The 22,463-nt window shown below is 47.3% G+C and overlaps 1 protein-coding gene across 2 annotated transcripts in view; it reads left to right on the forward strand.

The window, feature by feature from the left end:
• LOC144178228 (dopamine D2-like receptor) overlaps positions 1-22,463 on the forward strand; it is a 773,504-nt gene that overhangs the window by 719,764 nt on the left and 31,277 nt on the right. For both annotated transcript variants that reach the window (XM_077705925.1, XM_077705924.1), the window contains 2 exons: positions 20,009-20,453; positions 21,785-22,057. In XM_077705925.1, the coding sequence (XP_077562051.1) occupies positions 20,009-20,453; positions 21,785-22,057 (718 nt within the window). The remainder of the gene's footprint in view (positions 1-20,008; positions 20,454-21,784; positions 22,058-22,463) is intronic.

Here is a 22,463-nt window from a genome sequence, read left to right on the forward strand (position 1 = left end):
GCTAAACGGCTGATCCATGATCATACGACAGAACAAGAGCTGGTGGCTCACTTCGTAGAGATAAAGTCCTTGATAAATTTTTGCCGCCTCTTCTCAGGTGAATGATGGCTTTTTAAGCTGAAGCCGCGATTTCGAGTCCGCCCTGGCCGTCACCGTGAGCGTCAAAGTAGCGGCGCAGCCGGTCTGCCGCATCCCGGTAGAGTATATACTAGAGGGAAATCTGGCGCCACCGTGTAGGGGGCGCCATATTTACTATAAATATATGTCGTGAATCTAGGGGGCGCCAGATTCATGATATAAATATAGATATCGTGAGTCGTAATTGGAAGTGTGGGCTCGTTAAGTGAAGTCAGAGAGGAAAGGCAACAATCAGGAGGAACCCAAGGGAGGGCATGAGGTAAGTAGTTTGTAATGTTTTATATGTGTGGCAAAATACAAATTATGAAATAAAATAAAACGGAGGAAAACATGCTCCTTGGTCTGACCCGAACGCAGCTCGAATGTTGTTGACGTGGCACGGGGAGGCGACAATTCAACGCGCAGCTTTCCGCTGCATTCTGGAGCTTTTCCCGAGAAATGAACAGCTGGCAGCGCCGCTACCGCTGACTGCAACGGCGCCGGCAGCTTTTGTCACGAATGCCAATTACGGCACGCGCCAAAAGGGCACGAGCGAATCTGCGCCACTGTGTACGCGAACGCCGTCGCTGGAGTACAAGGGACCTGCTACGCGCCGCCTTCCTTTCAAAGGCTCCCGCTCGCCTCGCTTCTCCCACGCGCGAAAGGATGCTAATTTTGAGGAATTCCTTAGTGGGCCCACGTTCGTGCAACCGCGCTGGCGCTGAAGTGCGAAAGAGAGAAGAAAACAAGGACTGAATGCACGAAGTGACAAAAACAAGCTAGAAATCAGAGCTTAACCAGATGTGGGGCGAAGAAACCTTGTCTTGCTTGTCAGCGGGACAAGCGCACGGTAATATTTGGCGAGCGTCAGCAAAATTTTATAGGTTGGCGACGAAGTCATAAATATGCTAAATAGCCCCTGAACAACGAAGGGGGGCGCCAAAGCGTCACGCTCGCTGGAGCAGCGGCCGGATCCGCTGGCACCATTGCGGGAAAAGGGAAAATAACGAAAAAAAGCTGAAAACCTAGGACTGGAAGTGTGGGGGAACAGACAGCAGCGTACTAGTGCAGAAAACCGAATGCTCGCAGCTATTCGACTGCTTTGAGCGCGCGGGGAAATAAAAAGGGTTCGATAAATGCGGGCATCGCAGGGCCTGGAAGGCGCACGCAATTTTGTAATTCAATTGGTGGCGTCCCGTGTACCTTGGCCCTCCGCCTCGCCCACTGCTGCCTCTTGCGAGACCGGTGTGGTCCGAGATGCGTGCTTAGCGGGCCGATACAAGCCGCGAAGAAGCCCAGGTTGCGGCTGCTCACAAAGCGAAAGCCGGATCGAGGCGCCCACCATGGCGATGCTCTTTTTGTACACCAGCACGTGTGTGTCCAGTTCCTCTTGTGTTTCCCACTTGTTGTCCTTGTCTTGCAAGCTCCTTTTCGCTCCTGCACAACACCCGGTGCGCTGATGTCATTTATTATTTGCCCCTGCGTTCGCGGGCGTGCCACCCACTTGCGCACCTTCTTTCGCTTCTTTTTTTTCCAACCCGTGATAACAGATAGCGTCCGTTCTTGCGTCCTCTTCTGCATTCATCATTTAGATGCATATGTCTGTGCATGCTCCCTTTGGGTCTGTCTCGCCTTCATTCCAGTGGTAGTTGTCTCTTTCACTGCTTAACGAGACGTGCAATGCCCACTCCAGACCCATGTCCTGGTGCTGTATACCTAATAGTACCTTGTATTCGCAATTCAGTACTTAAGCCCATGCGTGCCGTACTTTTTACCATTATCATTATTATCGTTGCCGTCGTTGTTATCGTTGTCGTCGTTGTTATCGTTGTTGTCGTGGTTGTTGTTGTCGTCGTCGTCGTCGTCGTCGTCGTTGTTGTTGTTGTTGTTGTTGTTGTTGTTGTTGTTGTTGTTGTTGTTGTTGTTGTTGTTGTTGTTGTTGTTGTTGTTGTTGTTGTTTTAACAGCGCACTCCACCAGTTCAGTTCAGACGTTAACAGAACTATCAGCCACCTAGACACTCGCACATATTGTCCTTCATAGAAACGCACTGTATATTTCTCTCTTCCGTAGCAACTAATTCATCTTTCTACTGTTAGTTTGATGCTTGTTGGGCTGCCCATGGAATTTTATTTTGTTCATGTTAAGACTTGACGTTACAAGTTTACATTTCCGTCTGTGTTATGAGATATCTTCGTTTTAATCTGTGGGCTGTTTATCTGTTTTGTTCTGTCGTGTCAGCATTCGTGTGTTCATTGTGTGTGCAGTGTATATTATCCGATTTGTTGTAGTGTTTTGTAGTAGTAGTAGTAGTGGTAGTGGTAGTGGTAGTGGTAGTAGTAGTAGCAGTAGTAGTGTGTGTTGTTGGATGAGGCGGACTTAGCCTTGCATAACTGCCGGCAATTTCTCCGCCTAATCGTCCCCAATACGATATCAGAGACCTCACTTGGTCCTATTATAACAGAGACACACAATGTCACCACACCTCACTTGGTCCTATTATAACAGAGACACACAATGTCACCACACCTCGCTTGGTCCTATTATAACAGAGCCACACAATGTCACCACACCTCACTTGGTCCTGTGGACTGCAAGAATCCCAGCAGGAGACAAGACACCTCTCTTCGCACAATGGAGTGGTCCCTGGGAAAAATAATGTCATCCGGTATAGCGTGGGGCACTCCGAGCTTCAGGAGACCACGGAAAAAGTTATTCCGCTTAAGGTTGATTTTGGAGCAGTTCATAATGTAGTGATCAATGTCACCAGATTACACAAGGGGCACAAAGGGGATGAAACAATGTTGATTTTATGTAGCCAAGCTGGTGTACGGGCTGAGTCTGTTCTTACTCGGTGGGGCAGACAGGCTTCGGCTCTCTTCAGGCCTTTCGTCACGACTGGTTGATGTGGTGGTCGCCACAGCCTAAAGCGCTTGCGAACGGTGTGTTTTTGTATGCGTTGGAAATCGCACCGCGTTTGCACCGTCCTTGTAGATGATAGGGCGTCCTTGGCTAGGCTGTCAGCATGTTCGTTTCCCGCTACATTGACGAGCGACGGGATCCACTGGAAATGCATGGTGAAGCCTTCATGCTTGAGCCGCTTTAGGAGAACTAGGAATCGCTGACAGATTTTTTTCCACGGGTATACCCTGCTGCAACAGGTGAAGGGCTGACTTTGAATCGCTGAATATTGCGACATTTTGCCCTTCAAGTGATGACAGTCGGTGCAACGCAGCTTCTATGGCAACATACCATATGGTCCTGCGGATGAAACCAAAGGCGTCACCCTAGCAGCCCACGAAATACTCAAACTGAGTATGAAAAAAGCCGCCGCGCACACCGCCGTTTTTGTGTCAACCGATCCATCAGTGTATATGTGCACAGAGTCTCCGTACTCCCGTTCCAAACCAGTGATAGGGCTTCAGCAATAGGTATACAACGCTTCGAGCACATACGAAGGATGATCAATGCACAATTCACACTCTCGTGGGACAAAGGCGGGTCCAAAGTAACCCTTTTCCCAGGCCATTTGGGACGCAGCACTCCAAGAGTATTAAGGGTAGCATGGGCACGAGACTCTACCCTTAATCGCAGATGCCGCAGTAATGATAATCCAGAACTTGTTTCTCCGAGGCGCAACACTTGCATAAGCAAACGTTGAGACGCCTAAAGACGGAGATGTGTTGACTGCGCCTCATGGAGGATCTTGTTGTTTCCAGCTGCTTGAGGAACACCAAGAGACAGCCTAAGACCTTTCCTGTATAAGGATTCTAACTGCTCGCATTGTGTCGCTGAAGGCGATATGTGAGGCAGCTGAGAGAGCATACGGTTCAAGATCAAGGCTTCGTCCAACTTGGCCATAAAGGCTCTGCGATTTCCCCACGTCACACCGGCAATTCTTCGGGGGCGGCGTCAAAACAGCACACGATGAAAGGGCACGCGACACAAGAGCACTGACATAACAGCACGGCGTCAAAAGGGCACGCGACAAAACAGCACGCGACATAAGGGCACTGCGTCAAAAGCGCACGCGACAAATGAGCACAGCGACAAAACAACACAGCGTCAAAACAGCGCAGCGACAAAAGGGCACGATTTAATGGAAGGCCTAACCGGGCAATTCCTTAGATTTTAACACGTATACAAACATTATAGAGGGTGCAAAATGCTCTCTACGAGTTTCTCTTCCGGTTCCGTTGCTCTTTCTCGGAAAACATGTTCCGGCTTTAATTATTACACTATATAGGATGTTTGAAATGAAAGAGGCAAAAGCCAGGGCCGTCATTTGGTAAAATTATCCAGACACTTGTATAGAACGCACTTGTATAGAATCAAAAAATTCAAAAAGGAAAGGCAAAAGGTTCGCTGGTGTAAAACTCAAAATGGCTTTTGTTTCCATATCAACATCAAGGTTTATAGAAACGACCACTTACACTTATCGTTTTTGAAGTAGGCCTTGAATGTTTGGGCACAATGCCATCAGAGTATAATATAATAATAATAATAATAATAATAATAATAATAATAATAATAATAATAATAATCAATCATCAATCAATCATGTTTATTTACGTGCCCAGGAACAGCCAGAGGCCTGAGTGCTGGCGCACGGGTAGTTACATGAAAACAAAATACAAGAAACATATAGCAAGAAACAAACAAGCGACAAGACACACACAAATTGAAGTAGTGAAAATGACAGAAATAAAGCACAGGCGGAGCGTGGGTACAGGTAAAAAAATAAAAAAGAAGATGCCTATGTTGCTCTGCCTGTCGTAAAGGCCACACGACAGGCAGAGCAACAAAGTTTGGCAGTAATACAACAAAAACAACGCCAAGAGTGTAGAGACAAATGATAAGACGAACAAATGACAGTAAACAGTTTAAAAAATAGACAACTATCAGTTGGATAGACACAACCGCAGAGAAACCAAATTCCAGAAAAAAGAAAGAACGACAGACATATCATAGGTGTTTAACATACTGTATTCAACAGCGCTGTACGGTAAATTGTAAAGGATTTCTGAAAGATGTCAAGGCGTTCAAAGAAGTGGTTGTAACAATTCTGTATTCTGCGCACAGGAGAATGATTGGAGTTGCGCGCAGCGGTCAAGAACGGGCGATGCGACCTGGTGGGCCTTTGTGGTACACTAAACTCTAAACAGTTAAGCAGGTCTGCGCAAGAAAGGTTACCATGAACAATTTTGGGAAGAAATGTAAGGTCTGCACGCATACGTCTGCAGTTCAAGCAAGGGATGGAAGAGACTATGGGTAAGTCAGAATCAGGATGAGAACTGTGATTGTGATGACGGTGCTTATATATGGATAAAACTTCTTCTGTACAAGTTCTATTAATTCACTACTAGATTTGGAGATGCCGTTCCAGGCAACAGAAGCATATTCTAACTGTGGTATACATATTGCATTGTATAGCTTTTAGAAATGGATCTGAAGAAGAGAATTCCTTTGTAATCTGACACACATTTCCAAGACTTCGGAGTGCTCGCCGGGTGATGACCCTAATATGAGGAGAAAAAGAGAGGGTACTGTCGAAAAACACCCCTAGGTCCCTAATCTCCTCAACCCTCTCCTCAACCGCAGAATACAGAATTGTTACAACCGCTTCTTTGAACGCCTTGACATCTTTCAGAAATCCTTTACAATTTACCGTACAGCGCTGTTGAATACAGTATGTTAAACACCTATGATATGTCTGTCGTTCTTTTTTTTCTGGAATTTGGTTTCTCTGCGGTTGTGTCTATCCAACTGATAGTTGCCTATTTTTGAAACTGTTTACTGTCATTTGTTCGTCTTATCATTTGTCTCTACACTCTTGCCGTTATTTTTGTTGTATTACTGTCAAACTTTGTTGCTCTGCCTGTCGTGTGGCCTTTACGACCAAAGGTCGGCGTACTCACTCGTGAGTACACTCATTTGTACTCATTTGTACTCAAACTCATGAGTGAGTACGATGATGAGTGATCACACACCCAGAAAAAAACAGTGAGTACGATGACGAGTGAGTACAGGGGTAAGTCCACTACTCGTGAGTACAGTACTCATGAGTAGACTACTCATGAGTATGAGTACTCATGAGTACAGTGTTCACGAGTTGAGTACTCATGAGTTTGAGTACTCATGAGTACACAGCTGTTTTTGCGAGTGCTTGCACCCTTGAGTATATGCACTCCTGAGTACAGTACTAGTGCAAACAAGAAAACGGACGACAATTGCTGCTACCCGAAGACACGCAGAAAAACGCAGTTTACGGCCACGGCCCTGAGCCCGACCCGGCCTGAGAACAAGAGGAGACGCCAGACGCAACCCGAGTGCTTACGTTCCGTTTCGATTTCTCACATGTACTTGCCTTCGCGCAGTAAGTCGCCCAACGACAGTGCACCGCGTCAGACGTTTTCTTCCTCTGTCCTGATTTATATGTAACCTGTGTTTTTCTAATGAATTAAACAATTTATTTTTCTACTTAGTTTTTCATTCGAGCTACGACCTACCTAACAGTGCAGATAAGTTTATTATTCGTGAGTAATACAAATTAAGTACTCATGAGTACAAATTGAGTACTCAGGAGTGCAGAATGAGTAGTACTCATGAGTGCAGAATGAGTAGTACTCATGAGTATTACTCATGAGTACAGAGTGAGTACTCATGAGTACAGATTCAGTACTCATGAGTACAGATTGAGTACGAATACTCGTGAGGACAAATGAGTTTGAGTACAAGTGAGTACGATTAGAAATGAGTATTTGATGAGTGAGTACGAGTGATTTTGTGAACAGACGAACTTTTTGAGTGTGCGTTTGATTGAGTACAGCGTGAATGAAAAAAATTGTGATTGAGTTTGAGTGAGTTCTTTCTGTTTTGCCGACCTATGTTTACGACAGGCAGAGCAACATAGGCATCTTCTTTTTTTATTTTTTACCTGTACCCAGGCTCCCCCTGTGCTTTATTTCTGTCATTTTCACTACTTCAATTTGTGTGTGTCTTGTCGCTTGTTTGTTTCTTGCTATATGTTTCTTGTATTTTGTTTTCATGTAACTACCCGTGCGCCAGCACTCAGGCCTCTGGCTGTTCCTGGGCACGTAAATAAACATGATTGATTGACTGATTGATTGATTGATTGATTGACTGATTGATTGATTGATTGATTGATTGATTGATTGATTGATTGATTGATTGATTGATTGATTATTATTATTGTTATCATTATTATTATCATCATAATCAGCTGCTACTGCTGCTGCTGCGGCTGCAACAATAGTAGTAGTATTACCACTGAATGATGGATACACTGATGGTTTTGTTTTGTTTTTCACTCTGCTACCCTGGCATTGCAATCTTAAGCCTATTTTTACTCGAAATATCTTACTCTACCTTTTATTCCCCCTAAGGTTTACGTCATATTAATTTTTATTGCCGCAGGTCGATTCTAAGACTACCCGAATTGCGGTTCTCTTACTGACAGTTTTATATTTCCTGTCCATTCACTCTTGCCTAACGCGAGACGTGTGTGACACACCACTTGCCCCCTTCGGGAGAGCACTATCAGAAACGCCACTACGGTCTTGTTCATGGTGTTTCCCCTCCTTTTCACACGTTACTATCACTCAAGGAGAGCGGGGTGCGCTCCCTTTCCTCTCCGCGCGTTCAGCTGGGCTATGGTTGCGGTAATAACAATTGTTAGGCGTCGTGGCGTACGTGCAAACCAGGTTCAGCCCGCAGCCAAAAATTTTGTGCTAAACAAGAAAAGTCATGTTTTTTTTCCTATTCTTGCAAATGGGGTTAGAAAAGTGGAGAAGGTCTTGCGTGCACACTGAAAGCAAGTTAAACAGCATTCGGTTCGTGATTCTGTCAGAGCCTTCCGCACCCCGTTTCCGTAATGCTGCCGAGATATGCTTGAAGTTCCATAAGCGTGAATAGGGCAGCCCCAGCTCAAGTTGAAGAGCGAGCTAAGGCTGCTGACATATTGCGTGCGTAACCTCACAACTGCGCTCAAGCGCGGGCCATGGCGGCTGATGTATCACATGTGTACACATCCGTGAGGTCTTGGGCCGCGGATGACTAAGCCTTCTCCGCTATCAGCTTTACGACACTAAATGAGTCCTCCAATGAGGCAAAAGGGTCTGGCGCTCCGGCAAGCGTTCAGCGCTCCGGCCAGCACCCAGCAACCGAAACTTGAGATGTCTCCACTCTGCCGGTTAATCTTATCGTGAACGTCAAGCCTGCAGCTTTTAGACACAGGCGTTAGCGTCACGCCAACGTATTGACGGAGCGCCGTGTTCATTCTGAGGAGACCAACGTGGGCGACTGCTCCGATGTCTATATGCGTGTGGAATATTCTTAATCGTCCTCTGCGTCGCACCGCCTGTATCACCATGATCGATGCCTATCATCAATGCGGGATCGGCATACTCAGACCCATTTCTTAGGATCCTATGTTCGCTCCTTCTGCACTGTCTTGGAGGCTTTTTTCGTCCTAAGGGTTTATAGAATACCACAATGCGAGCCATTTTTCCAGACCTGCAGTCCTCCTCCCCATGTATGACTTCAAGCTTAGTGGGGCACGCACTGTTCTACAACTTTGAGCTCTACGATTTACACCGTTGGGGTTTTCGCGAACCGAGCGCATTGGCGCCTCAAAGCTTTCGACTCCTAGTCGATCCCCCAAGTGGGTATGTGCCGCACAGAAACGAACAATAACGGGGGCAACTTTTGTTCAACCTCTGGCAACGTGCGGAGATAGCGCTGTGGTAGAGCATTTTGGCTGCTACTGTGGAGAGCCGGCTTCAAACACCATCGAATCACACATATATTTTAAGTGCAGATCACTTTATGGGCTCGCCTTGACTCCTTAGCTCGCTAACGAGCGATGCGACTGCCGGAATCAGGCGGCGGAGCGAGATAGCGGACCCAAGTAGAGTTATCTGCACCGTCGTCCGGGAGTCACACTGAGGATTCGAAAACCACGCGGCCTAAATAGTCATAACGGTTCGAACCTCGCGAACCGCTGGCGCTTGTCATGCATCTCCCCGTTGTATAGCACAAATAAAGCTGCAGGTGCGTTTCGGGCGAAATCTGTGTACATAACCGGCAGCCCCCGCGTTCATTTAGTTAAGACCGCTCGTTGGGTTGGTTTTTACGATAGCAAGCGAAAAAAGCGGCCGCGCAAGAAAAAAAAACGGCGCGTTAGAAATGACGCAGACAGGCTCCAGACGCTCAAGAAAAAAATTACGCGTTCGAAACAACGCAAAACAGCTCCAGCATACGAAATTAAAGCAAGCACAAAAAGAACAGAACTCCAGGGGCGCGCGACGACTGCGAAGGCGGGAAATTTGAAATGCATTGGGTGGCAGCAGTGAGCGGATAACGGCGCTGCAGCCCATTATGGCGAATCACTGCTCTGCACTTCCGACAGCTTTCACATTGAGTGGAACGGCTTTAATTTTTTCTTTACTCCTCACAGTGGTCGCCATTTTCTTGGCGGGACAACAACCACGACGACAGCGACGACGACGGCTTTTCGCGGAATGTGGTACTTAAGGCTTTCGCCCTAATACGAATCGAAAACGCACTGCTGCACAATGTGCTGCGATTGTCAGCGTCAGCACATACCCACACATATGCTTGCAAAGGACGACCCGACTTCCGAGGACACTCCGTTAGCAGCAGGGGTTGGGAAAACTCGGTCGAAATAAAGCGTGTCTTCTAAATGAATGGAGGGAGAATTTTTCAAGAAACGAGGAGGGATTTGAACACCCAGAAAGCAAAACAAATAAAATAAAATGCGCAGTGTTTCAAACAAGGCACATTCAAACATTTGCAGATAGATGCTGTCGCGCACAGCATCCTGCAGTGCAAACATTCGAATTTGCGAGAAAATCCTGACTAGCGGAGTATATATCGCGTGTAGCTTGCTGCCGTCAACGCAACCGTAAAATCAAAGTCTGGCCATCCTTCTCCGCTAGCCCAGCTTATCCGTTAAGGACTATGAAATTTAAGCGCACCGGTCAACTATAATCGCATGATAACTCGGCGGGAGATCGTTGTGATCAGAAAATGAAAAGGCGCAGAGATCAATACGACTTGCACTAAACCTGGCAAAACCTGGTAGGTGTAAAAATTAACTGGCTAAAGGCGGACTGTTTGGCAATTTGGCGCTCCACTGTAAACGTGTAAAAGCGCAAAGTTTGAACGAAGTTAGGACAGGGACAATCGCTATATACGTCTAACATTTATCGGTAAAAACATACATATGTACGCACAAAACGTGCGAGAACCAGTAATAAACTAAACGTTACAGCGCATATAACCAGCTTTCGTGGGAGAACATGACAACATTTGCGCACAGTTCGTGCCCTGACGTACAAAACGATAGCCAACAAATGACAACGACTGCGTTACATCTGGTGCCACCAAAGACGAAGCAGTCTGCGGACATTTGGAATTGTTGGACTTGTGCATCGGGTTAATAAACAAAGTGCGTGTCTTTGAGAGATAAACCCAGCATGCCGTCTTTGGGTCTACGGGGACCGAGGGCCTACGGGTATCCAGCTCTCCACGAATCGGCCGTGCCTTCAGATCAAAGCGTGGGTGAGTGTATGACTCGTAGGAAGGCCCACCTACAGGAGGGAAGGCCTTCTTCTAGAATACGAATAGGGCCACGGCAGTGTGATACGCGAAAGGCAGCCTCCCTAATGGCGCGCCGCTCTCCTTCTCGACTTCCTTTGGGCGCGCAATTTAACAAGATGCAAAAACAAACGACGCCTAGATCTCGTTATAGGAAGACAGAGTGCAGAGTTTGCGGACATTTCGGCGATACCGAGCAGAGAAAACGCAAATGCAAAAACACGAGACACGTGTCTAAGTGCCTCCACATTCGCCAAGAACAGCTTATTATTTGTACGTTCGAGCGGATCACACAATTACCATAATCTAGGTGCGTGCACCCATATACGCTATACGATGCTCAGAAAAGATTAATTTTATTTCTTATGTTTCATTCTTCAAGATATTCTATTGCTCTCTCGCCAACTCGCGGCTCTGAAATATGCATGAGTAGTCGGGGAAACAAGAAGCAAAATAAGAGAGCTTTGACTGAAGGTAGTTCAGGATGCTTTTCCGGCGTAATACGGCAGTCCTAAGAGCTTCACGAAAACAGAACACTTGTACGTGCAGCGACGCAGACTAGCCGAGTACGAAAGTGGGCTTTCCGCCTTTGGAGGACGTAAAAAACACTGAACTGTCCTTCCACTACATCCGAATTTCGAAAGCGCTTCTTGGAACCTTTTATCGCACGGAAATTCAGCAATAGTACCCCGAGAGATTAGCCTCCACGAAATTCCGTGGAAGTCATCAAGGACGTCCAAATATTTTACACACCACGCGGCACCCTTTTAGTATTCCTACTCGAAATTAAAAGCTGACAGCCTTCTATTCCTTGACGTGCCTCAAATGAAGGAGCCTTTCTTGGGCTACTTTTGTTAGTTTTCGAAGCGTCATTTGCATTGTAAGCTTCTTTTTTCTCGCCGGAACTGTTTCAAGAGCCCTACTTTCCAGGTGGAAAGAATACCGCTTTTTATTTCTTCGGTTTATATTGATTTTACGCACTTTGGTAAATACCAGGACATCTCCTAATATTGATGTTAGTCAGTAAGGCAAATATCGGGACGTCGCCTAATTCTGCGCCCGAAGAGTATTCTCCCTATTGCAGGTTCATTTCCAGTGGGAAGGTTTGGGGGAAGAAAGCGTACTAATGTAGAGAGTGTCTCTAAACGCCTGCGTCAAGCTGGGTGCACCTCATTCTCAAATTGATTGTTATAAAAGCTGATGCACGCTGACGGTTTCTGACCCGAGTACGCATAAACTGATTCTGCAAGAGTTCCAACCACCCACACCGGCAGCAGGTATACGCACGTATAATTCATCATGGCTTTTTACGCCGCTAATGTGCCTTCATGAATATTCGTTCTAGCTTACGGTGAAATCAGTGCAGCAACAGTTGAAACACAGCATAGCCATACATAACTACTGCTAAAATTAGGCAATAACAATCGAATGTATAAAAATGGACATTCTCATTTTGTGGCTCGAAGCAGCTGCTTGTGAAATTGGCGATCCGCAGCCGTCACTCGCTCAGTGTTTCTTACCAGGCAGAATTGCTGCTGCCCTGGGCTTCCTTCGCTTCCTAGCGTCCTGATCTGTGCGTTGAGCTATTTGTATTCCAGCACCCCTTCCGGTACGCGCCTCATAAAGCATAAAAGGGAACGCAGTCGGTATTCCATTTAGCCGGAAGTAAGCTGGGGGTTTCCGCTAAGCGTTTCAGCTACAGCAGAATACATATATTTTGTTCCTGAAAAGGGCAGTGTAAGCGTTTAAATCATCAAACATTACAGAAAGGAAGGAAAACAAGCTTGCACTGAAGGTTACTGGATTCGTCTGTAAAACATTCAAGCATCCATGCTTGCCCCAAACCTTGGGGCTAACAATTGGTCACACTCATAGCGATATCAAGAATTTGCAAAGAAAAAGGAAGAGGATGGTTGCAAGAAGCTTCATCTGACATGAGCATCCGACCACGCCGACAATAAGCCGCAGTCTAAAACGTTCCCCTTTCCAATAAACCTTTTCGAAATCCCAATTCTAGATGCTGCGTTGACTTCTCACGCGCTGTGTTCAACCTATGAAGACTGTTGTCGCCATATGCCATTTCAGGAATCATTATTTCATCTGGCTTCTGTGTCCGCCTCCGTGACCAAAAAAAAAATTCATTTAATATTCTTGTTACACTGCTTTTTTTAACTATAATTTCCCACGCTCTTTCTAGCAGCTTCTTTAGCAAGAAGTAAAAAAATCAGGGCGCAAAAACACGCCTGATCTGCACTCTGTGGTGCAAAATGGTCATGCGCCGAATATTGACACAAGTGTTGAAGTTTCAGTATTCGGTGAACAACACGCCCTCCTGCAATTACCTATGATGAGGGTGTGGTCGTTTAATGTTAACTTTCTCCAGAAGCAAGGCAGGGGATGAATTCATAGCAACCCAGAATTTATGAACGAAACCATTTTTACTGAAAAGGTTTAGCAAAACACGATGCCGAGTGCCGAGTAGGCAGTAGGCGAGATGAAAAAGAAAATTTGAAACCCGTTTCTTCGCCTGCTCTAAAAAGTTCCTGCATAGACAGGGAAATGTAATAAAATAATCTGTGAAATAGTAAATAGTACAACCAGTTCACAGATAAGCTTTTCGACATTCAAGGGGCGCCGTCAATCGTACGACGTTTCTAAGGATGTACGGTTCTCCAGCCGATCAGTATTGTGAAAAGGCGACGCTGTAGGAGTCGTATTGGCGTGCCGGTGAAGGTCAAGTCCCGGAAGGAAGTCTTCGTAAGTTCATTTTAGAGGGAAACATGGTAATGCTTGAACTTAAAAAATAAAATTCGCTTCCTGGTGTACACACACTTTACTCATTCTCCTGATGTCGACATTTGGGGTATAGCAAGCGATAGAAGAATAAGAAGAGCAGAAAAAACGTAGGCATCTGAAAGAGATTTGAGCGAAGCACTAGACTTACTGTACCAAAAATCAGCCTGCAAGAACCAAAAAGCGCCGACTGCGTCTTCCAAAAAACCCAAAAAGTTCCGGGGCGCCCCGCTAAATATTGATGGCAAAGTAATGTAAGGGTGAGGTTAACTCCTAAAGTACTGCCGGGAGTGAGTGCTGAGAATAGCGAAAGATTGATGAACAAGAAAAATTGAACCGCAGTACTACTTCGTAAAGCTGACTGCTGGTAACGCGAAATGTACTGGGAGCCCGGCACGAGAACATATACACAGATGCCGCCCGCGCCAACCTCTCAGTCTGCGGTGCCACTGCCTGCCCCGACCAATGAAAATTGGTGTTGCGAAAGTACAAGAAGAAAACGCCTAACAACCGCAAACTCTGTTCCTTTTTGAAAAAAAAAAATGGAGGGGAACGGAGAGTGGGTGGAAGCCTCAGACCAGACTGCCTTCAGGCCCCACAGCAGCCCGTATCCAGGAGGTGAGGTCGAAGATCAGGAGTAGAGGCGAAAACACTCGGTTGTAGGAGGGTGGGCTCTGGGGCTGTATACGGTGAAGCGAGCTTTTGAAGGGGGGGAAGGGAGGGAGGAATTCGTTTTAGCATTCTGTGTCCTCCAAGTCTTTCTCATGACAATATACCTTGTTCTCGGAAATGCTTTGATTGTACGTTTTATTTAGGGTCAGGTTCCCACTATTTCTTACTGCTCCTTATATCTTCGCGCAGCACATACTTCCTATGACGCACTTTGATCTCTCAATGTTTTCCACTCCATGTGACGACGGGCTTCTCCGCTTTCAAACGTTTTTTTTTTTTTTTTTCGGCACGTGACTAAGCTTCCTGTAAAACGCTAGTGTTTCCCTCTCTTTTCTATCTGATGAGTTCAGACTCATTTGATGTCACGGTTAGCGGAGGCATGATAACCATCTGGCAAATTTTCAGCCTGGTTGTCTTGTCGCACTTTCAGTTACGCTGTCTTCGCTCCCGTTTCCCTTGTGAAGCGTGCACTGCCACTGCCAGATGCATACTGAGGGGAAACGATCTGCAGCGAATATCCAAGGGGAGCTGGAGTTTGGGGAAAGAATCAACTACACCGCAGTCGAAACGACAACGATGGGGAAGGGCAAAGCTTTTTAAAATCCAGTCCAGCACCAAACGAACCAACCCAGAAGCTATTGGTCGAAGGTAGGACGCAGGACTGGGAGCTCTTTATGCGGGCACCTGTTTCTTATCGGGACGGTCTGCTGCACTGCGATTGTGCTGCCTAGTGTTTTACTGATACGAGCATCCTATGCCGTTCCCTGGCGTTCAATAATCGTCGTCGTTAGACGGAGGAGAGCATTTTCTGTCTAAATTTGCACGCCCATGCACCCTTATCCAAATCCAAACTGCTTCGACCGTGGAGGAATGGTGCAATCGTATAGAAGTCGGCTTCATAACGCGAGTGGTTTAAGGCAGATTCCGACCACTTGAAGTGCTTCGATTTATTTTTCGCTCCTCAGGACCTTCAATAAAGCTCATGGTCTGTCTGTCTGTCACATCACCTTCAAACAAATTCAAACACTATTTTTCCCCAAACTAAAAGTGACTGGAATGCGCTGCCTCCCGAAATATTTAGGTGAACAAATGTACATTCTTTTATTGGACAGTTACAAGATTGGCTCTTTTATTAGATTTGTATAATGCTCCCTCACCCCGACCCCCCACCTTTTTCTTTCTCTTCTCTCTGATTTGTTCAATCATACGTGTATCTTTTGGTGTGTTTTTTCTCGCCTTTGCATTTCTCTGCAGGCGCTTCTGTATGTTTACCTTTGATGTCTATTTCTACAATCAATTTAACCATTTATGTACACTCCTACTCCGGCTTGGGCCACAATGGGCCTGCAGTATTGAATAAATAAAAAATAAAGAAATAATATCACCAATATCACCGTCAGAGAAAGTTGGCTTTTCTGCAACGTGTTTTGGGTGGACTACACACAGCATAATGAGATGATGAACGCTTGGCATTAAAAATGGCCGCGTATCTGCTCCTTTCGTTGCAAATGTCGACGAAAGACGATAGTCGACTGGCGCCCCTGCCAAGTCAACGCCTCCCTACTCTTTCCCGCTCACCTCTCATGCTGTTCCTCTCCAGTCTCGTTCCTGCCAAGATAACACGCTAGAGGTTTTGCTGAAGTCAATTTAAATTTACGGTGTTCCACTGATCCAAGTCGGGTGCCTCGATGTCAGCACTGCCGTGCGGCGGAGAAACGCGTGAATAGCGGCAACCTACTCCAACGCTTATAAAGCCGCGTAGCCCTACTCCACGAGCGTTCCAAGCGGAACGTGGAATCTATCTAGGGGAACCTTTCGTTGCTGTTGCCGTTTGGTTTCTTAAATGCCGCCAGGAGCTATAGTAGCGCGGGCAAGAGCAGGCGACTGTTTGCTGCAGTTGATGTAGTATTTCATTTGCGATCGCGAAAACTAAACATCCATAATTTTTTTAATACAGGAACACTGCAAATGTCACTTATGTATTCATTTTCTGCCTTATATTTGCGTAATGTCTTGTTCAACAATGTTGACAAGTAAGAACATTGACACCGGACTCAGACGTTTAGATTTGACGTTGGGTATATAAGACTATTTCACAGCATGTTTCAATTTAGCCGACTGGCTGAATCGAATCAGACAGACAGACAGACAGATTGATTGATTGTAGGGTTCGTAGTGCCGACGCAACGCAGGCGATGAGGCGCGCCGTAGTGGCGGGCTCCGGATTAATTTTGACCACCTGGGGATCTTTAACGTGCGCCGGTATTTCGTACACACGGGCGTTTTTGCTTTTCGCCTCCATCAGAAAAGCGGCCGCCGCGGCCGGGAATCGAACCCGCGACCTCGTGCTCAGCAGCGCAACGCCTTAGCCACTGAGCCACCGCGGCGGGTACAGAGACGGACGGACGGACGGACGGACAGACAGTCTGTCACTTTTGCCACTTCAAAATAGACAGACAGAGACGGACGGACGGACGGACGGACAGTCTGTCTCTTTTGCCACTTCAAAATAGACAGACAGAGAGACAGACAGGCGGACCAAAATTTCTGCATTTAGCTAGCCCAAGAAAGACTATCGTCTTTAAAAATACAAGCATTCTCCGTGTGTTCTGACAATAAATGGTTCAGTACAAAAACAGATTGGAGGAAAAAGAGACAGGCAGTCCTTCCCGGTTGGAAAAAATAAGAAAAAAGGCCTTTCTTACAGACTACAATGCTCACATGAACGGCCTTTTCTTGTGACAGAGGTTAAGAGATAGGCGACAGTTTATTTTCTGGCAAAAGCGCTCTGTCATAGTTTGTGTGGTAATTCCCATGGTGTAAAGCAGCGTAATTATGCGCATCATTAATGCAACGAACATTTTGATAAACACCTGTGTCAGGAAAGTATGCATTGTTTCGCGTTCTCAATGGCCTCGACTGGTTTACTGCCGTCGTTGGGACCCATTAAATATTTGAACTGTGCGTTAAACGAAACAAGTGACCTGCCACTGCTGAGAGGTTAGAGTCAGCCAGGCGCGCCGTTTTTGTCACCGCAATTTCATTTAATTTGTGTTCATAACAGCGATTAAAGCTACCTTAATTGCTTCTTCGCCCATGAAGAGCCACAGTAATAAACTACTGATTGCGGTCGCCTAACAGCGGCACGTATTTGTAGATTATTATAGGGGGTAATTTTTCTAGGCGCGTGTCTCTCGCCCTGTGTTTATCGCCGGTATCACGGCGGATGGTCGGCAGAGCACAGGTATACTCATTAATCCAGCGTGCTTCCCGTATCTTGCGGCCCGTAGTAGTTCCACATAGGATTTATTAAAGCGAAGCTTTCTTAGTCTCTTTCATTACGGTATAGTAACCAAAACGCACTGCAGGAAAGCCAACTTTACAGAATCGAAGGGCGGCACATTATGATGATGGTGGTGATGAAACCAGAAAAAAAGCTTCCCGTGGTCGGAATGGGACCTGCGTGATTCGCGTTATGAAGCAGACGTCTATCCGAATGCGCTATTGAGACAGGGTAGAAGCAGTTTGGATTTTGGACTTAAACTTTGACTCACGTTGCCTAGAACTTCTAAATATACAAATAAGTAAATAAATACACCCGAACTTCTAAATAAATCGTATTCAAACAAAGCAATCGCTAAGCCCACTTACCGAGTTTTGCGCAAAGAAAGCTCCGCGTTTCGACCATCTTTCTTGTTAGATGAAAGGGGCTTTGATTTTTGTTTCTTGTGATTAGACCCGCTGACGCTTCCAACCTCCTCACCCGTTCTTAACAAGTAATTAAGCCTCGACCTGCAGATGCCTTCAAGCTGACGCTTTTCACAATCACGCTATCGTCACGCGCCTCTTGCCTATCTCCTGCCCCCGCAATGCCAACACTGCACCACCCCGCTAACGACATACGTCCCCCCAATCTTTTCCTGTACCCACAACCCTGACCCCGCCTCCGCGGTCTCCCATAAGCAGTGGGAACCTGCTTTTACCTCCTCTTCCGCAGAAATACAACGTTCCCTCGTCGAAAGATCCCGCCTATCAGCTCAGACTGGGTGGCTGACCACACCTTTTGTTCTGTTACTTGCTCCTAATAAACACCTATTACTACTATTTCTATCATCAGCACTGACTACTACAAAACAAGATGTTTTTGTCACTTCAAAAAGTTCGAGTATAACCCCTTTGCTCCTCCAGCCGGAGTTACAAACAATCCAAACCAACCGGCCACTGTCACGGGCTTTGCATTCAACTTTTGGAGCTTGTTACCGTCGCAGCCGGCAAAGCAACACCAAAAACACATGTAGCTTCTCTTCCAGGCTAATTTCCACGCGCGCGACAGAAGTTTTAACGCGCATTCATACGGAGGATTTACCGACAACGACAATGCCAACACGTCACCGAAGAAAATGTTTGCTTTGCAGAATCATCACGATCGCTAGCGATACGGGAACAGCGGCAACTGTGGGTCATATTACATTAAAGTTGTCCCCTGTGTTTTGTTTTTGTTTTAGGGGCGAAGCTCCTCTTGCTCGGGCCCTGTCCCGGCCGTACACGGCAGATTGATGATGATTGTGGGAGGATCCCCCTAGGGATTGGCCAACCAAAAATTGGCCGAAGAGGTCAAAACGTTCAACGCGTTTGTTGCTACCCAACAAGGAGGAGAGGAAGAAGAAGAGGTCGTTCGTCGCCTGCGAGCTCAAAACACTTACCGGGGGTACGCGACACAAGACGCTCTGCAGAAGGCGACAGCCAAGGTGGCTAGAATGTCACACACCGAATTCGCCAACTTACCCATGGAGATTCTCATCGTCCCAAACAAGCCCTACATAATCACCACAAACATCGACGTCGTCGACGGGCTTGTCAACGGAGCGGTGGAAAGCTTGACGTGTCGAGTCTTTATATGATGTGTGGGCGAATGTTTCACGGTTTTACCGATAAGCATTTTAGCTTCGCCCCTCTCATCATCATTTACTTCGTGGAGATGGCGGGATTTTTTTTTTTTTTTGTAATTTACCTTTTCCGGTTACGACAGCGTGCGCCACTCACCGGAATGTATATTTTGCCAACAAAAATAGCGAGATAAATGCTACTAAGCCCGAAGCCATAACTAATGACACGTGTGTTCTTTATTTCATTTTGCGGTGCTAGCGGCAAATACGAGGGATTACTGTCTTCGCAAGCGGGCCCGTTCGAGGATGCCCGTTTCACCGGCACTCCGTTCCCAGATAGGTACAAGTCCTGCACTTCCTCTATGCACCCACTGCCATCTACCGGTTTGCTTTGAACGTACCCGGCTTCCGTGGCCTACGGGTTTGGCTCTGGCACTAACGGTCTTAATTCAATGTACAATTTTCTCTGAAGTTCTGTAAAGGGTTGTCTAACATCAATCCTACGCACTGTTGCCGTAAATAAGGGGGCTTTGGTGTGTTCTGTATCGGCTTAACGAGTGGCGCACCTTATCACCACGTTTAAATAACGTACTGCATCGCGCAGGATGTGCCGGGCTTGTACATATCGGGGAACAGAATGTTTCGTTTAGCAGCATACCCTCACGGGCATGCCCTCGGTGCCCGCTACACCGAGTGCCCGCTTTCCTATGTGCCAGCGGGCCTAAACTGTTAACGGCTAAATTCTAGCTGACACAGACCTAAATGTTTACACAAGGTGTTCAGCTTTTAATCTAAACTCCTATCTTGGCGTGTGCGAGGGGGAAAGTGTGGGACAGTTGAGTTTACAGGATCCGCTGCGGCTCAGCGTCTTCGCCCTCCCGCTCCTCCTGGTGTTCGCAGGTTCATCGCGGTGACGCAGCCGATCAAGTACTCCAAGCACAAGAACAGCAAGCGCGTGGCGCTGACCATCGTGATCGTGTGGGTGGTGTCGGCGGCCATCGGGTCGCCCATCATGCTGGGCCTGAACACGTCCCCGCAGCGGGTGCCGCACCTGTGCATCTTCTACAACTCGGACTTCATCCTGTACTCGTCGCTCAGCTCCTTCTACATCCCCTGCCTGGTCATGGTGTTCCTCTACTACAAGATCTTCCGCGTCATCCACGAGCGCGCGCGCAAGGCGGTCGCCAAGAAGGAGGCCCGCCTCAAGGGGCTCGTGCTCCAAGGGGCGCCACCCCCGCAGTCCAACAGCAATGCCGCCGCCGCCGCCGGGGACGCCGCCGCGGGGCCGCCGGCTCTGCAGGGCCAACCGCGGCCGCCGGCCGACAGGAACGGCAAGGGCCTCCAGGTGAGCCGTCCTCTGCGCCCTCCTTTGAGCGCTGTAACGCAAACCCAATCGGGATTGCTAGTGCTCGTTGGTTGGACCCTTGGTTAGTCTTCCAGTTGTTTTCCCTAGGGTAGTGCGAAGCAGGATGGCCTTTCATAACTCCCTAAAATCGTATCAGGAGCAGAGCTCCCACTCTCCGCTGATACAGTTTGCATCCAAATCTTGAATAAATAGCGGAAACGTATGTTTTCCCCGAAGGCTGCGGCTGGGAATGGTTCCACCGACGATCGCTCTCCACATTTGCTTTATTGTACAGCCCGATCCGACATGTAACCTGCAACATCGAGGCTTGAGTTATGTTTACGTGTCATTGAAAAAATGGCGACTAGTGAATTCTAGTGGGTTAACAAAAGCTCGTCTCTCCGCGGCTTTATTCAAAGATCGCACCAGCTGCTATTTCGAACCTGCTTCAAGTGGAAATTCCCCAACTGTTAAATAATAGCAAATGGGTCATGGAGCATTCTGTTCGTACCCAAGACACAGCCGGATTTTACGTTGCCGCTCAAACCTAAAAATTATTACGCCGGGATGCTTCACCTTTTTTTGCCATATAGCGCAACAGCCCATAAGGAGGCAAAATAAAATAGGCATGCTATTGACACGGTCTGTACAACGCTGATGTCGAAGGGAACGATACCGTTGTTTGGAGATATAATAATGCTCAGGCTGCCAAGCTAAATACGTTCTTAAGTCAGCTGTTCATGCTCGAATTGACAATAGGTTTAGTATGTCTGTGCTATTTATTGCCTGGCAAAGGACGTCAATATAGGTTGTCCTTCTTTTGCACGGTTTGCGCATACGTTTATGTTGTCGCTTGTGGGTCTCTCAGTTATTCGGCCGCGCGATGTCAGTGCTACTTACTGCTGTGTCTTCAACTGCACTAAGTGTTACGGCGAGAAAGTAATACAGCGAGTGTAGAACGAAGGGCGGACAGCATTGAAGGCCCATGGCACGGGAAACTGGAAGTAAACAATCTGGAGTTACGAGCTGAGAAAATTCGACAAATCTATGGGGGAAACAACGCAGAACTAGACGAAACGCTTACAAGAGGAGGACACAGAGAGTCCCTCAGTTGAGAGTCAGCGCTTGTAGGCGGCCTCCCTTGTATGTTTCTTCGTCTAGTATTACGCTGTTATCCACATGGATCGCTGAAGAACGTTTATCGCCTTCTGCCCTAGAGTGCGCGTGGACGGGACACTAACCCAAGCCTAGCCTGCCGTAAGCTAGCGTCACCATGTCACCCCTCCTGTCAGCGCCTACGTCGCTTTCGTTGAAACGCCGCCACGGTGCAGGTGGGCTGCGGCGTTCCGGAGACGGACCCGCTGACTGCCAACACGGGCAGCGGCAGCCAGCCGGACGAGGACGAGTTCGACGACCTGCCCACCGAGGCGGCCGGGGACAAGTCGCCGGACTTCGACGAGGAGGCCAGCTTCCTGTCGGCCCACGCCCCCGCCTCCGTCAGCGACCCCGCGGCGCACGTGGGACACAACGGGAACCACGACTCCGGATACGTGGCGTCCAACGTGGAGGAAACGCAGTTCCCGCGGCAGGCGCACGTCATCAAGGTAGGCGAACGGAATCTGAGCGAAATTTCAGGCACACGTGTCAGTTCTGTTGCGAACCTAGCCAACTGTTACAAGCCTCTGCAATCTGGTTAACCGGCAAGCGGGCACGCTAGCAAGCTTTGCACGAAGCACCCTTGTGCCGGTGTAATCGAGAGCGAGGTGTTATTTTATTTGAAAAGACGTATTAGACTTTAGCGAAGCCTTTTAACGTCGGTTTTTAAATTTTACCCTTCTATAAACATTGGCCTTTGGATTTTAACATTGGTTATAACGAGAATATTCATGGCATCTAGGTTAAAACACGGTGTCGAAAAGGATCGAGTTAAAAAAAAAATCCAATATCTCGCGCCATTGACCAGAGCCCGGGTTTCGTTCGAGCGTTTTTGATCGCATCAATTCTGTCAGG

The sequence above is a fragment of the Haemaphysalis longicornis genome, unplaced genomic scaffold (genome assembly GCF_048455015.1).
Source record: "Haemaphysalis longicornis isolate Haplotype H1 unplaced genomic scaffold, Haemaphysalis longicornis Haplotype H1 scaffold_4, whole genome shotgun sequence".
Taxonomy (NCBI): domain Eukaryota; kingdom Metazoa; phylum Arthropoda; class Arachnida; order Ixodida; family Ixodidae; genus Haemaphysalis; species Haemaphysalis longicornis.